The 16,405-nt window shown below is 37.4% G+C and overlaps 1 protein-coding gene across 4 annotated transcripts; it reads left to right on the top strand.

The window, feature by feature from the left end:
- Positions 1 to 1,897: 1,897 nt before the first annotated feature.
- Positions 1,898 to 15,047, top strand: usf2 (upstream transcription factor 2, c-fos interacting). Of its 4 annotated transcripts, none has more exons than XM_055157220.1 (11): positions 1,899 to 2,313; positions 2,883 to 2,926; positions 4,444 to 4,553; positions 5,024 to 5,140; positions 6,164 to 6,326; positions 7,599 to 7,686; positions 9,346 to 9,390; positions 9,618 to 9,676; positions 10,567 to 10,658; positions 11,248 to 11,376; positions 12,825 to 15,047. In XM_055157220.1, the coding sequence occupies exons 1-11, from the start codon at positions 2,276 to 2,278 to the stop codon at positions 12,912 to 12,914; spliced, it is 975 nt and encodes a 324-aa protein (XP_055013195.1). In that variant the 5' UTR covers positions 1,899 to 2,275; the 3' UTR covers positions 12,915 to 15,047. The 4 variants fall into 4 exon arrangements, with proteins under 4 accessions (XP_055013197.1, XP_055013195.1, XP_055013194.1 ...); XM_055157219.1 differs by having other exon boundaries at positions 1,900 to 2,313; positions 5,021 to 5,140; XM_055157222.1 differs by lacking the exon at positions 9,346 to 9,390 and having other exon boundaries at positions 1,898 to 2,313.
- Positions 15,048 to 16,405: the final 1,358 nt, after the last annotated feature.

The raw sequence follows: 16,405 nt of genomic DNA, 5'->3' as shown, positions 1-16,405 counted from the left end.
TGTGGAGAGGTAACCTAGAACTAAACTAGGGCTAGATCAGGGCTGAACCAGGACTGGACCAGGAATAAACCAAGACTAAACCAGGACTGGGCCAGGAATAAACCAGGACTAAACCAGGACTCGACTAGGATTATACCTAGGACTATATAAGACAAACCATGAGTACATGAGCAATACAGGCCTGTTTCTATGTTCTTTCATATTGACACTTTGCAGCTGCTTTCATAAACATTCCCCGGGGATGTGAAGCTAATTGAAAAAACTGGTATGTCTGATGCTCTGTCACACACTAGCTTGCATTAATCTAGAAAACTTTCATTCTATCTTCATGGAGACCAAACCAGACTGATAAACAGGTCTGATCTGAGGAGATGTGACCCTTTTTTCTAGGCATTTTTGAGCTATAAAACCACCTGTAAGTGAATAAATGTTAGGTAAAGCTGTTTAATGTCATACTGTGGAATATTCCAGGCAGAGCAATGTCATATCCATAGAAACAAGCAGGTGATGGACCCAACCGAAAAGTTACATAGCGCACCTTTCACAGTAGAATTCATTTTGAGGCTTGAATAGGACTGCAGGTGCTGAGAATTCACGCTATTGAATTTGTCTGTCTTTGATCCAGGTCTTCTCCAAACAGCTCCAAGACAGGACATGTGCTGCTACTTGTGCTATGTAAACAGTGAAAACAAAAGATTACTGCAGCCCATTTAGTCTGTAAAGCCAGAAAAGAACGAGACATGTTTTTAAAATGTCCACAAGAGGGCACTAAAGATTGAATTTTGAAACCACATGCGCTTCATCTCGTATGTATGACTTTTTGGTTAGTTATCCTGTTAAGTTCCTAATCCTAAAAGGTTTTAATAATATTTATATTATCCAGCCTAAATCTATTTTAATGATATTGCAATGAAAGCATCCTTAACATAAAGTCAGTGAACATTTAGGCGCTGGATAAACACAGAAATCTGAAAAACTGTAAAAGAACATTTTGAGTTTGATTTACAAATGGCATTTTATGTGTGAATTGAGCTTATTACCAAACATTTACTGTTAAAACCCAAATCTAGATGCTTAATTAGGGGCAAATAAAAGCGTTTGGTGTAATGTTGCCCGTTTCAAACTTTATAATAGGGATAGAACAAATATAGGATTTATAATTTATGTAATAAGTGCTTAAGTGCTTGGGAAATCCATATTTAAAATGTGGCTTGTTGCGCTTTTCGTAACCATCACTCGCAACCGTCGCTTTCCACTGGCTTTACGCACGGAAAAACTGACTGGTCACAAATGGGCATAGTTTCCGCGTAAATGTTCCACTCTAACCCAACCCAGAGCCCCCCAAAACACACCCGGGGTTCTGTTTCTTCTCGGGGTTAATGGTAAATAAAGACTCGGTGTCAAACACGCCATAAAACCGTGAATTATGGAGCGTTTGTGCCGCTGCTGCTTCAACCTCGACATGGACATTTTCCTTGTCATGTGGTTTGAGGGAAAACCCGTATTGGATCTCCTCGGTCACCTGGGCAAATAAGGGGAAAAAAACGCCAATTTGAAGAGTACCTGTCAAGATAAATCCTAAAATAAAACAAAAACACGCTAAAATTATAACACGTCCAATTATTGATTTGTTTCTAGCGTTTTAATCGATTAAATTATGATTTTCGTGGCTTCTTTATCGTTCATTCTGTGCGTAAAATGCGTTTATTTCATTGTCACGTGCTGTATTACAGAAACCGAAGCTAGCTAAAACCCAAATATAGAGCTAAAACACAATTTCAAAGGACAAAACAGCGCAGAAAGTGTAGTAGTCGCCGTATTAAAACGCACGGTAGAGTCCACTCCACGTCTTGTTTGGCGCATGTGTGGACCCGCAGCTTTGAGCGGATAAACAGCTGCCGTGAACCGCATAGCAGCGGATAAGGAAACGAAGGACAAAACGACCTTTCCGCAAAGAAATAAACTGAAATAACTCGCAAATTATCCAATACGAGACTACTAAGCGATTTGTAGCAACGTTAAAAGGCGCGTCGGATTCGTTCAGGTATCCAAAGCTGCAGGATTGCGCTTCGTTTTGCGTAAAAGGCGCTCGGTGCAGCTCGGTGCTCGTCTTCGGCCTCCATTTTCTTGTAGCCCGCTCGGCGCCTCACGTGTCCCGGACTGTCTTTCTCACATGACCCGTGTGTTTGTCCCCGTGACCACCAGCGCTTCCATCTCTGTAAATCAGTGTCGTTGAATATCAGCATTTTTTACGCACACCCCGCAAAAGCCTCACATGGATATGCTGGAGCAGAGCCTGGAAAACACGGCGAGGTAAGACTGAGCTAATGTCCGTTTCCTGCAAGGCTAGGTCGGCTACAGCTACGGCCTAAACCCCTCTTTCAATCGGCGATCATATATTACCAATCCTCTCTTACTTTTTATATGTTTTGCGCTAGTTTGTTGTTGCGCGTTTGGCTGCCAGTTTTGCATGAATTATCTGCGCGTTTGGACACAATCTTCTGTGACATTTTTCCACTCCGTTTCCAGAAAGGCTAAACTAACATAAAACGCACGACGTATTTAGGTTACTTAGTTTGGAAGTTTCTACTACATGGGATAGCAATCTTGAACTACATTTATTTCAATGATATCACACATTTACCTGCATATTTCCTTGCTTAATTGCATTTTGGTTTATTTTTACTGCGCATTTGTGCCGTTTTGCTCCAATTTCATCAATAATTCTTCCATGCCCTCTATTGTTTTGGTTCACTAGAGGGAGCGCCAGAGCCAATTCTAGGACATGTGTGTAGTAGGTTCTGTAAAAGTTTGTTTTTAAAGCTAAATTGGGTCATTTCTGTTTTGTTTTTTTTCTTTCTTCTTTTTCTGTTTTTTTGCAGTCACGACAAACAGGATTCAGAGGACGTGGTGGCGTTGCAAGAAGGTGAGAGATTTACAGCTTTACACAGATTTTATTGTCTGCTCACAATCCATTATTGATTATTGGGGTTAGCAATTTATTATCTTTGGAAGATCAGATGTTACCTTTATGAATGTTTGCCTCAATATTTCTCCTTCAAATTCAGACGATTGTCATGTGAATTTTGAAGTTTGTTTAGTAGAGCATGTTAATATTTTAGGTAAAATTATCAACCTGTTTACTACGAGGAATCATTATACATATTTTGATATGTCAGTGCATAACCATAGACTATATTAGGGCTGGGTATCATTAAGAAGTTGCCGATATGATACATACCTCGATACATAGACCAGGATACAATACATCTCTCGATACAGTGAGCTTTCGATTTGATACGATATATTTAAAATTTATGTGATACAGTTCAATAAAAAATAAACCATTTCTTGTGCAAAGTTAATATGAAACACACACATTTTAATAATCAAAACAGTAAATATCTCAAATATGTTGAACAAGCAACAAAACTGTACGCTGTAACAAAATAAATTAGTAAAATAAAAAATACTCTTAGTGATTTATTGATAGTGGCCTATGATATTGATATTGTATCACCAAATTAAACTATATGATTAGGGCTGGGTCTCATTAAAAAGTTGCTGATATGATACATACCTCAATGTAGTGTAGTGCACTTTCAGTTCGATACGATATACTGTATTTCAAATCTATTTGATACGGTTCAATAAAAATAATGGCCAAATCATGGCTGTGATACTAAAAGTTTTTGTTAAACCACTTACTTCTTGTGCAAAGTGAATATGAAACACAAACATTTTAGTCATCAAAACATTAAATATGTCAAATGTGTTGCATAAATGAGTTTCGTTCCTCTAAACAAACAACAAAACTGTAGCGCTGTAACAAAATAAATAATTTAGTAAAATATACAAAAAAATACACTTGGTGACATATCAATACAGCAGCCCACGATATCGATACTGTATCATCACTTTAAACTATACACTATATTGATATTTCAATATTTTTGCACACCCCTAGACTATATAAATGCACACTGCCAGTCTGCTAAGCACCATGTCGTTTCTAACAGGAAGTGAGCATGGGGGCTTTTTTAGGCTTCACTGACTCTGGTTTCGAGTGACTGAAAAACATTGCCCTTCTCTCTGTAACTGCTGCATTGAGTTTCATCGTTTTGGTCTTACAATGTTCGTATTAACCTGTTTGACATGATTCTGGTGGGGTTTTTTTTTTATATTTTCTTATTCTAAATTCTTGTAGCTAATTTGAGATTATGCTCCAAATTCAGATTGATAATCTCTAGCATCATGAGCTTCATTTGACTGAATTGCTGTGGTTAACGTCACACTCCCTCAGTCCACTTCTTTTTACAGTCTATGCTGCATACATATAAACAATGTCTGAAACCACACTGATGATGATAATATTAATGCACTGAAACATTTGCAATAACTACCATATGTTTTGTATAGATAATATTGCGCTCTGTGTTACAGGAGAGGCAGTGGGAGAGGAGCAGACTGCAGTCATCACAGGCGTCCCACAGGCAGCATTTGCAGACCACAATGTACAGTACCAGTTTCGCACAGAGAACAGCGGAGGACAGGTAAATATCCCTAAGAACAGAGGGGAAAATGTTAAAATGTTAATAATGCTGCCTTTATATTTTACGCCCCAACTCTGTGTGGAATTAGAGAAACCAGGTCTCTTTCTCTAAACTTAAAACCCATTTTAGACCCGGATCCAGAAGATTTGTATCCCATAAAAGAGTTGAAAGTCCCATCACTAACACACATGGTAAAATCTTAAAGGTGCATTGTGTAACATTTCTGGTGGAGGGTCTATCAAATGTTTTTCCTTGGACATGTTATTGCTTCGTCTGGAAGGTTTTACAGTCCTTTCTATCGTCATAGAGACCAAACCATGCAAGGTAAAGCTGTTTAATGTCATACTGTGGAACATGCCAAGCAGAGCAATGACATCTCCATAGAAACAAGCAGGTGACGGACCCCCAGCCAAGAAGTTACTTAGTGCACCATTAACCATATTTTCCACGTCCACTCCTCTGTTCAGCAGGTGACGTATCGCGTGGTCCAGGTCACAGACGATCAGCTGGAGGCCGCAGACGGATCTGGAGCCGTCAGCGTTGTTTCTGCAGCTGCGTTTGCCGGAGCTCCTCAGGCTGTTGCCCAGGTGAAGAAGAGACTGTGGAGTTACATTTGGGATTTACACAAATGTTTATAGTGGTAGTGTTGTAGAGGTTTAAAGGACCAAAAGTGACTTTTGTGAAGTTTAGGCCATGTTAGAATGTTGTTACCTCCTCAAAAACAGACCTGGAGTTGTGTTTTGTTTCATTCACACATGTTTGAGTAATCATTTATTATCAGTCTGTCTACTTTGTGATGTTTTGTAGAGGTAGTTTTGAAATTAACAGCTTCCTTTTATCTCAAGTTCGGTAGAGATTGGCAATTTCAGGGCTGAAATTATCCAAATGATTCTAGTGAAGGTGAATGGGAAGAAAACAGTGGAGGACTTACAAATCACAAGGTGGAACAGCGTGTTTTCTGTTTGAGAGAAGAAGTCAGGGTTTATGTGTTAAACATGTGAATGAAACAAAACACAACTCCATGTATTTTTTGATGAGGAAACAACAATTTACAATTATAACATACATCACAAAATAGTGGCTTTTGCTAGTGAACGTTGTATCTGTATTTAAACAGTTGTAGTCTCAGGTCTTTCTGGTGCTGATCTGTTGCTCTTGTGATCTGAATTATTGACAGTAAAGCCCTAAATGTAATAACTTTTAGTCAAAGAGGTCAAATATAGTATAAATGTAGATAAATGGACAAATCACCTGATTTTCGTTCATCTGCACAGAGCAGTAACGTCACGGTTTTGGCCAAGCTCCCAAGTTGTTTTTCCAACTTGTGCCTGCGTTCAAGAACCACATGAACGCAGCATAATAAGTTCTTTTTTTACACTTTAAAACAGAAAACTGGACATTTCTGCCAGTCGGAGAGCTTGTTTTGCTGTGATACATACTTTTTGCTTAAGATTATTACATTAGCCATTATCCCAAAATCAGGACTTTTTTCTCATTGTATTGCCTTTGTTTAGTTTGATCTTGTTAATTATTCATGACATACACGTAGAGGCCTGGATGTATCGGTGTTTTATTATGCCTCTAAGTGAATATTTGTCTGTTGTGTTCAGGCTGTGATCCAGAACCCGTTCAGTAATGGAGGCAGTCCTGCTGGGGAGACCGTGGGAGGCGAGACGCGTTTTGCTTATTTTCCTGCTGCTACAGTGAGCGATGGAACAGCCACAGCAGTGTCTGTACAGGCCACAGCGGAGCCCACCATCACACAAGCTGGAGGTAAGAAAGGACGGATAACTACAGCTGACAGACATATCTAAAATCATGTCCGTTTTACACTGTCTGTATATGTGTGGCTGCAAAAAAACGTGTACAACTGGTTAATTTTTTTGTGAAATGGCTTAACTGACGACTTGAGTAAGCACATGTGTCACCTGTTATTAGTTGACTGTGAATTTTGGAGAAATATTTACATGTGGTTGAGTGTAGATTGTATGCTTATTCAAATGTGAATTCAGAAGTAATAAATGGGTTGCCTTCACGTGACATTAGACACAAGCATAGACTGTAGGGATGTAACAATAACTGAAATATCGTGATATCGTATCGTCAGAGTTCCCTCAATAATATCATGGACCATCACAATATATCGAATTACAAGTGTCTTGGCTTAAATTAAGAGTTATGGTGCAGCAATAGCTAAAAAAAAAACAGAGGGAACTACATAGACCATGATCCTTTGCTCCATTTCACTGCAGACTACAAGAAGAAATAACACTTTTAAGCATTTTTAAGTCTTAGTTTTTTGGATTAAGTCTTGTCAAGACATTCTAAGAGGAAAAAGTAGCATATTCACAGTTTTAGCTGTTTAACCTCCACCTAATATCGCAATAAATATCGTACTGTGAAATGTATATTGTGAAAATATCGTACAGAGAGATTTGGATATTGTTACACCCCTAATTGTGTCCCACGATATCGCAATAAATATTGTACCGTAAGGTTCATGCCATGACGATATATCGTGAGACTTGGATATTGTTACACCCCTACTAGACTATATAAAGAAGTGGTGAAGCAATTGTGGCGTCACCCATAGTGTTCAACTCCAGTCATATGAATCTCATGAGGCTAGTGGTTACAGGAGTGAATTTTGAGCCAAGTTCCATATTAGGAGTACAATTTATTTACACAAAATAGTTAATGAAAACACCAGAATCATAAGACCAAAATGACGAGACTCACCGCAGAAGTTGCAGAGAGAGGGACGACAATTTATCAATGTCAAGTCAATTGGAAAGAGAGTCGATAGAGCCAGAAGTGCCCATGAACACTCCCTATTTGGAATATGTCGTCCAGCGGGTTTGCAGTGTCCATTTATTTATAGTCTATGATCTGAAATTATGACATTTTCAAATTCTAGAGCAAGTATTATTTATAATGAGCTTGAAAAGATGTCCATGATTCTAAACGCACTTGGGACTAAATTAGTACTTTCTCTTGTCTTTGTAACATAATTTCTAACTTTTCTTTCCTTTTTCTCATGCCCAGGTCAGTTTTATGTCATGATGAGTCCCCCTGAGGTGCTCCAGACAGCAGCTCAGCGCTCCATCGCCCCGCGCACACACACATACTCTGCGTAAGTACACAGCCTCTATTGTCTCACTACGGCCAACATGTCCAAGAGGTATTACTGAAAGCTAGAGAGACTGTGGGTTCTGTTGTCATGGCAATTGCGACGGCCATCTTGTGAGTGTAGGAAGAGTATATTCTAATAGAAATGTAAAAACAGAAAATGAATTGATTAAAGGGCCCATACTATGCTTTTTTCTCATCTACACTACCAGTGAAAAGTTTTAGAACACCACACTTTTTCCAGTTTTTTACAGATTACTGTTGACCAAAACATAAAACTAAACTTTTGATTCATGAAAGTGTCCACCTTTGGCAGATATAACAGCTGAACACACTGGTGGTTTGTTCTTTTTACAATACAAATCAAATATTCTTCAGAAAGTTCTTCCCAAGTCTGTTGCAGAAGTTCCCATAAATGTTTGGCACTTTTAGGCTCCATGTTTTCAAACTTACCATCTTGTTGTTGTTTTTTTTCCTGAGGTAGTTTTGGCAGAGCTTGGACTTGTGTTTTGTTATCTTTTATCTTTTTTTTTAACCTGTCTGTTCAGTTCTTACCTTTGCATCATTTCAAGCTCTTCATTGGACGTGCACGACTTGAATTGCAATAAATTACTGGAAAAATTAAGGTGTTCTAAATCTTTTGACCTGTAGTGTATGTTATAATTTGTTTCATTATCACAGACCTGGAGTTGTGTTTTGTTTCATTTCACTCACACATGTTCAACACACAAACCCTGCATATTTAGCCTGAGTTCCTTTTTTTTCCCCAAACAGAAAACACTCAGTTCCACCTTGTGATGTCATGTGGTAATAGAGGAAGTGCTCCACTGTGTTTTTAAACTGCATACACCTTCACTAGAATCATTTGGATAATTTCAGCCCTGGAATTGACTAAACTAAAGGTAAAAAGGAGCTGTCAACTTGGAAAACTACAGCTTCATGACATCACAAGGTAGAACAGAGCATTTTGAGCTTTGGACAGATTAATAATGTAGGATAACTCAAACAAAACACAACTCTAGGTATGTTTTTGATGAGGTAACAACATTTTAACCTGACTTAAAGCTCACAAGAGTCAATTTTGCGTCATATAGGAGCTTTTAAACCATTAATACATAATAATCGTATAATTGTGGTCCTAATTTTGCACAGTTTACCTGGCCATTTTTTGTCTGAATTATGAAAATGAATATTCACCCTAAACGCACTGGTCTATAGTTTATACAAAATGAAACTATGCTGTGTTGTGTGTGTCAATACACCATATTGACACAACCACTGATAATTATTCTGTTAACTTCCCTCCTGTTACTATAAAACAATGTATTATCTAAAAGGGCAAATATTTTTTCAAGGTTTGTTTGCTTTAGTTTGGGTCAGCATGAACGTTAGATAAAGTATTAAACAGAAAATATTATTAAAATGTGAACTATTTTACCTTAGCCAGCATCTCTCTAGCTTTTACTAATACCTCACTGTGTCCTTGCCATTCTTCATTTTTTTTCTCCCTTCATTGTCTTTGCCAATTAACCATAGCGAAACCACGCATTTTAACATACTATCTCTCCACTATTTCAGTATGAGTAGTTGTGTTCTGTGTAATTTAATCCTACTTAAAAACATTTGAAAACACACATTTGTCCCACTTACCTGCCGTTCTCAGAGATCTCACTGATGGCGACTTGTTGCAGACTGGCAGTTCAAACTGGTGAGAATAACTTTTGCATAAGCCCAACCTGACCCTGTCCTGTCCAGTGTTTAGCAATCAGCATTTTGTGGTTCATTGTTTCATTTTAGCATCCCCCAAACAAACAAATCCTCATAAGATTCATGCAAAATGTGAAATCTGTACTACATAGCTTTTCATCATAACATTTCCTCCAGGAGTTACAATCATAGTTAAAAATTAAAACGCTTTTGTCTTGTCTCGTCTAGGAAGGTAGATGGTCCCCGAGCTCCTAGAGACGAGAGGAGAAGAGCACAACATAATGAAGGTGAGTTTTTAAAGGTTTTATATTACACAAAACTGATTCTCATGAGTTTTAAGTCATGTTATAATGCGGTTACCTCCTCAAAAACAAAGCTGGAGTTGTGTTTTGTTTCATTCACACATTTTTGAGTAATTGTTTACATCTTCAAAGCTTAAAAATGCTCTGTTCTGCTTTGTGCTGACATGCTTTTCAATTTAACATTCACCTCTTACCTTTAGTTCAGTATAAATTGGCAATTTCAGGGCTGAAATAAAAAAAAAAAAAATTTAAAATCCTAAATATTCAGTTTGTTTGTTGTTTTGTAAATGAAATGAAACACAAGTCCAGGTCTGTTTTTAAGGAAATTGCGTTATACCACAGATCAGAAAATAGCGTCATATGGACCGTTTAAAGTAGACTTTTAATTTTAAAACTACTTATTTGAGCAAGTATTGATAAATTGAAGCATTTCTGAATATCTTTAAAACGGATTGGATATACTGTATGTAATATCAGCATGACATGATCCAATACTAGTTTTTAAAGTTAACCTCTTTGTCTCTTTGGAGTTGTTATTGCTTTGTCTGGAATTTTTCACAGTATAGCTTTAAATGTTTTTTGTTTTTAACTTATTGGTGTTTTTATTTCTCAGTACTACCTTGAAAATACACTTTTTCAGTCGCCTGGGCTCGCCTGTCCATAGATTTGACTCATAATGTCATCTGGTCATGTCACAACGGAGACAGACATTTAATGCTATACTATGCAACATTCCAGACCAAGCCCCAACCAAAAAGTTATATAGTTACATTATTCTGTGGTGAAAATGTGTGTCACTATTTTATATACAAACTATTTATAGGAAATAACTTGAGACATGTTGTAACTGGAATATTTGTTTTGTTTGTTTATAGTTGAAAGAAGAAGAAGAGATAAGATAAACAATTGGATCGTAACTCTGTCTAAAATTATCCCTGACTGCAGTGTGGACAGCAGAACAGGAGCGGTGAGTGTCTAAGTGAATATGGCCTTTGTTAGTTCCCTGAACAAATGCGTCTCTCAGATACGGAAGACATCTCTGGAAAATTCTCCGAACATGTATAACTTCTTTTACCAGAGATAAAAAGAAAAGAAAAAAATCTGCATTTCTCAGCTCTGTGTCAAAAACAAACGTGCTGCTTACATGTAAAATGGGAAAATTTACACTAACAGATTATGCGTCTTTCTGATTGGTTAATCCGCCTGTCAATCACATCTTCTGAAATCAGGGAGATTCCAAACGCTTGTTTTTGTAAAGTTTTGTCAAAGCGTGTGGTTCTGTTTGGCCAACATTGTTAGGGCTGTACACTTTTAGTTGTTTAGTCAGTTAATCGGTTGATGATGTCTTAGTCAACCAAAATTTCTAAGGTGACTAATGATTTTATTTAAATTATAAGGATTTATGTCACAGCAACAGAAAGGAGAAGTCAGTGAGTCAGCTGACGATTTAATAATATTGTTGTTATTAAAATGTGCAAATGATTCACAGTTGATTGTCTGGGGCACACTGTGTTTTTATGATATTTAACCATCTTCGTCTGTATTTCTTGGTTCAGAGTAAAGGCGGTATCTTGTCCAAAGCCTGTGACTACATCCGCGAGCTGCGTCAGAGCAACCAGAGACTCCAGGAGAGTTTTAAAGATGTGGAGCGGGTCGAGATGGACAATGAACTGCTTAGACAACAAGTCAGTAAAGTTTAAAGGTCCAATATAAAGTTTAAAGGTCCTATATTACACAGAATTTATGAAATTGTGAGCTTTAAGCCATGTTATAATGTTGTTACCTCATCAAAAACAGACCTGGACTTGTTTTGTTTCATTCACACATGTTTTAGTAACTTATAATGTCATGAAGCTGTAGTTTTTAAGTTAATAGGTACCTTTTACTTTTTGTTCAGTAGAGATGGCAATTCCAGGACTGAAATCATCCAAATGATTCTAGTGAAGATGTATGGAGCTTAAAAACACAGTGGAGCACTTCCTGTATTACTATTATTATGTACTACTATTACCTGTATTCATGACATGACAAGGTAGAACAGTGTTTTCTGTCTAAGAGAAAAACTCAGTACTCAGGATTTGTGTGTTAAACATGTGTGAATAAAACAAAAAAACAACTCCAGGTATGTTTTTGATGAGGACAGATTTTAACTGAGAAAGTATTTTAATCAGAAAGTAGAGTAATATGTGCTCTTTAATGATAAACAATGAGACAATCTGAAGAAATTTGACGTCAAAAAGGAAATTCAAAATGTTTATCAACATAAGCTTTTCAGATCATAGAATAACACAGAAAGCAGGGTCACTAAACAAAACACATATTCACATTTCTAGGTTTGCTTTAATACATTTTCTCTCATTACAAATTATTAATTTGTATAGCACTTTTCAAAGAGACGGGTAAAGACAATTTTACTATTAAAGAAACAGAAAAAAAATTATAATAAATAAATTATTGTTCACATTAAATAATGCAACGTGAACCATGTTTGAGTGTAAAAAAATATATAAATCCAATGCATTATAAATTGAATGCAAAAAAATGTATACTACATACACATTTTGTTGGAGTTGGTGACATCTAGTGTTGAAAGTGCAAATTACGACACCATAATTTTGTACAAGCTGCTATGGTGGTTTATGTTATCTCCTCTGTTTGTGTACAAGACATGTTAGTGCCAGATGAACCACCTGCACTCTGAGGACCCCAGGGACCGGCCTCCTGCTGGTGCCAAGAGTCAGGCAGGGGCTCAAACCGGGACTCAAACCGGGGCTTAAACCGGGGCTAAACTAGGGGAGTCACTGTTTCAGTTTTATGCAGCTAAAACCTGAAAATGTGAGACAGGCCTCTACTTTGACTATGTTTAAATCCAGGCTAAAAACAGTTTTATTTAGCAGTGCATATGACTGAAAGTTTTTTTTATTCCACAATCTACTCTTTTAATGTTAATTTTATGAGGATTATTTATATTTTATCTGTTTGTATTGTGACTTTAATGTCATACTTATTCTGTAAATCAGTAATTACTTTGTGTGCAAATTGTGCTATACAAATAAACCTGCCTTGCCTTTGAAACAACTTAAACAAAACAAATACAACATTTAATCATAAAACGTTTCCTCTTGTTTGCCAGATTGAAGAACTGAAGAATGATAATGCACTACTGCGAGCACAACTCCAGCAGCACGGTATAGAAGTCAATGGAGATGCAACACCCCAATGATGTTGAACTGGACTCTTCTAATAACATCACTAATGTTGCTATTTCCTTCAACCCACCACCACCACCACCTTCACCACCACCAATAACCCGGAAACCAATCTTGGAAGACAATTTTGCATAAACCTTTGGACCATACAAGACAATACAAGGCACGAGACACTGACAAACTGCTCTTGAACTGCACCTCCTTTTCACCGAGATGTCCCAAGCCTCAACGAAATCCACACCATGTTTTTCGAAATGACCTATGCTTGCACCAAACCTTTCTGTTAATTACGAGTTCAGTTCTGCCATAGACATTTTACTTTTAAGGTCCTATATTACGCTACATGGACTCTTGTGAGCTTTAAGCCATGTTAGAATGATGTTACTTCCTTAAAAACTGACCCAGAGTTGTGTTTTGTTTCATTCACACATGTTTGAGTAAACCTTTATTATTAGTTTGTCTACTTCTCGAAAACTCAATATGCTTTGTTCCACCTTGTGATGTCATGAAGCAAGCAGTAGTTTGCAATTTAACAGCTGCCTTTTTTTTTTTTTGTTCAGTAGAGATCGGCAATTCCAGCTTTTGAAATCATCCAAATGTTTCTACTGAAGGTGTATGCAGTTTAAAAACACAGTGGAGCACTTTCTGTATCACCACATGACATCACAAAGTGGAACAGAGTGTTTTCAGTTTGAGAGAAGAGCTCAGCCTAAATACGCAGGGTTTGTGTGTGTGTTAAACATGTGTGAATGAAACAAAACACAACGCCAGGTCTGTTTTTGACGAGGAAACAACATAACATAGATCAGAAAATAGTGTAATATGGGAACTTTAACGGGATTTTCCAGCACTTTGTTTAAAAAAAAAAGTCAGATAATGCATTTTTAGTTTTTATTATTTGCCCTCTACAAGTGCCTCTGTGGCAGTATGATTACAAGTAGAGAATATCTTTTTTATTAATAATTTCTAACTATTTTAAGAAACAGATTTCACCTACAAACTGCTGGACTATCCTCATTTCAGAACCTTTTGTTGTCATTTGACGTGTTGAAACTACTAAATGTGTTTTGCTTTGTCATTTTAATTTATTTAGTCTGTTTAGGCACCAACCAATGCTGTTTTTTGTGTTGTCATCTCCCTTTAGCTATTAAGAATGTCACTGATAACTCTTATATTTAGACATTGTTTTCAAAAGCGGCCATACCCTACAATGGTTTATGTAAATGTAGGTTTGATAGCACAGAAAGGAGGTGATCTTATACGAAGGCCTTATTTTAAAGCCTTTTGGAGACTAACGTAGCTCAGGTATCCGGGATAGTGCTCTGGCAAGTAGTTCCCATTTTCAAGAAATCTTATACTGAGAGATTGTTGACTTCTCATAACATGAATTTTGATCTGTAAATTGTGTTAAACGGGCATTAAATCAATTGTTTGTATATTTGAAGAGGTTGCTGGTTTAATGCACTGACGATGATACTGAAAAAAATTATGTTTTTTGCTAACTTTTTATAATAACTACACCTTAATTAGTTTGAATTTGTTTAAGAATAATTAAGGCTTAGTAACTACTTAAAGGTGCACTGTGTAGATTTCCGGGTGGAGGATCTGTTACCATGGAGATGTTGTTGCTACGGGGTTATCTGTTTCCATGGAGACAAGTGACGTAACAATTCACGGGTCTGATCTATGGAGAGATGAGCCCGCTTAATGCCATATTGCGGTACGTTCCAGGGAAAGCAATCTCCATGGACACAAACATGGTGCTGGACTCGTACCAGAAAAGTTACATAGTGCAGCTTTAACCTAACTCCTTAACTAAGTGGTTACTAAGCCTGAATCATTCGTAATTAACTCGTCTTTATAGAGGCCGTCAATAGTGGAGTTATTATAAAATGTTACCAGGTTTGTTTTAAATATTTTTTGTTTTTTAATTAGCCCTGAAAAAAACAAAAATAACTGGGAACTTTTGCTGGACAGAGGATTGTATTAATACTCGCCTGGTCAGTGAGGAGTGTGCTGAGATGAGATGGGGTGAAGCGGTATTAAGACTAACCGACTTTTGTCTAGACTGAAGTCACCACCGCATGGAGCAAAAACCACTGGCATGTCTGATTCTGATACAATAAACAAGTCTTTATAAAAACGTCTGGGAGATTTACACTTTTGCATTTTCAAAACAAATATGAAGTGAAACAAACACAGGGCAAAGATTAAAAATGATTGTTAGTGCCATTTTGGTAACTGCAGAAGTTTAAAAAAAAAAGTCAAACATTTAAAGGTCCTATATTAAGCAAAATTGACTTGTAGGCTTTAATGCATGTTTTAAGGCAAGTTTATCTGTACACATTTCGTACACCAAGTAATTCAAAGTGCTTTATAGAATAAGAAATACAAACAAATCAAAACATAAATAATCATAAAATTAAAAAGAGAGAGACACTGAATAAGAGAGAGGAGAGCAGAATGAAAACCTTTCCGTCATGTGCAGCTAAACAGAACAGTTTTGAGGCTGGATTTAAACAGAGTTAAAGTAGAGGCCTGTTGCACATCTTCAGGAAGACTGTTTTAGGTTTTAGCTGCATGAATCTGAAACTCTTACTCCCCGTGTTTAGTCCTGACTCTGGGCACCAGCAGGAGGCCGGTCCCTGAGGTCCTCATAGTGCAGATGGTTCATACGGCTCCAATACTTACATGGTGGCAGTAGCTCAGTTAGTAGAGCGTTCGTCCACTGATTTGAAAGTTGGTCGTTCAAATCCTGCTCTTAACATAAACATCACTGGTTGTTTGACTCACAGGTTGGTGGTGTGATTCCAGCTCCCACAGATGAATGCAAGACACTTAACCCACCTTGTCTGCGTACACTGGTGTGTAAATGTGTGTGAATGTGTGTAAATGGGTGTGTGAATTGTTGTAAAGTGCTCTGAGTGCCTTAAAGGTGGAAAAGCATTATAGGAAAATGTGACCATTTACCAACATGTCACAGATGTACTCTGATGCTTGGCCAAGGGAGAGACTTGTACACAAGCAGAGCTGCTTTAAAGTCTCTGAGCCACAGGAGCCAGTGCAGAGACCTGAGCACAGGACTTAAGTGCTCGTACTTTCTGGTTCAAGTCAGGACTCAAGCTGCAGCATTCTTGATGTACTGCAACGTCTCACAGTGAGCAGGCCATTACAGTAGTTTAAAGTACTGGAGACAAATGCATGGATAAGTCTCTTCAAGTCTGCTTTAGACAGATTTTAGACCTTTGATTTTTGCTGTTGCTGCTGTTGCAGATGTTATTGATTTGATGAGGCTGTTAAAGTTCAAGTCTGAGTCCATTATTACCCCTAGATTTCTTGCCTGATTTGAAGGTTTTAGAGAGAGAGACTGGAGGTGACTGCTGACACTGTCTCTTTGTATCTGTGGACCAAAGACCAAAACTTGTGTCTTGTCTGAGTTTAGCTGGAGAAAGTTGTTTTGCATCCACATACTGATCTGTTGGATTCAGTTTCAGAGTGAGTCCAC

Source organism: Boleophthalmus pectinirostris, unplaced genomic scaffold (assembly GCF_026225935.1).
Source record: "Boleophthalmus pectinirostris isolate CB_2022bp ecotype Guang Dong unplaced genomic scaffold, ASM2622593v1 HiC_scaffold_21, whole genome shotgun sequence".
Taxonomy (NCBI): Eukaryota; Metazoa; Chordata; class Actinopteri; order Gobiiformes; family Gobiidae; genus Boleophthalmus; species Boleophthalmus pectinirostris.
Note: the sequence above shows the minus strand (reverse complement) of the source record. Positions and strands in the feature narration are given on the sequence as shown.

Excerpts from the sequence above, each read along its gene's own strand:
- usf2 (XM_055157219.1), top strand. The coding sequence starts at position 2,276 with ATGGATATGCTGGAGCAGAGCCTGGAAAACACGGCGAG. Across the intron at positions 6,327-7,598 it reads CACCATCACACAAGCTGGAG|GTCAGTTTTATGTCATGATG; the intron begins GTAAGAAAGGAC and ends TCTCATGCCCAG. Across the intron at positions 7,687-9,345 it reads CGCACACACACATACTCTGC|AGATCTCACTGATGGCGACT; the intron begins GTAAGTACACAG and ends TGCCGTTCTCAG.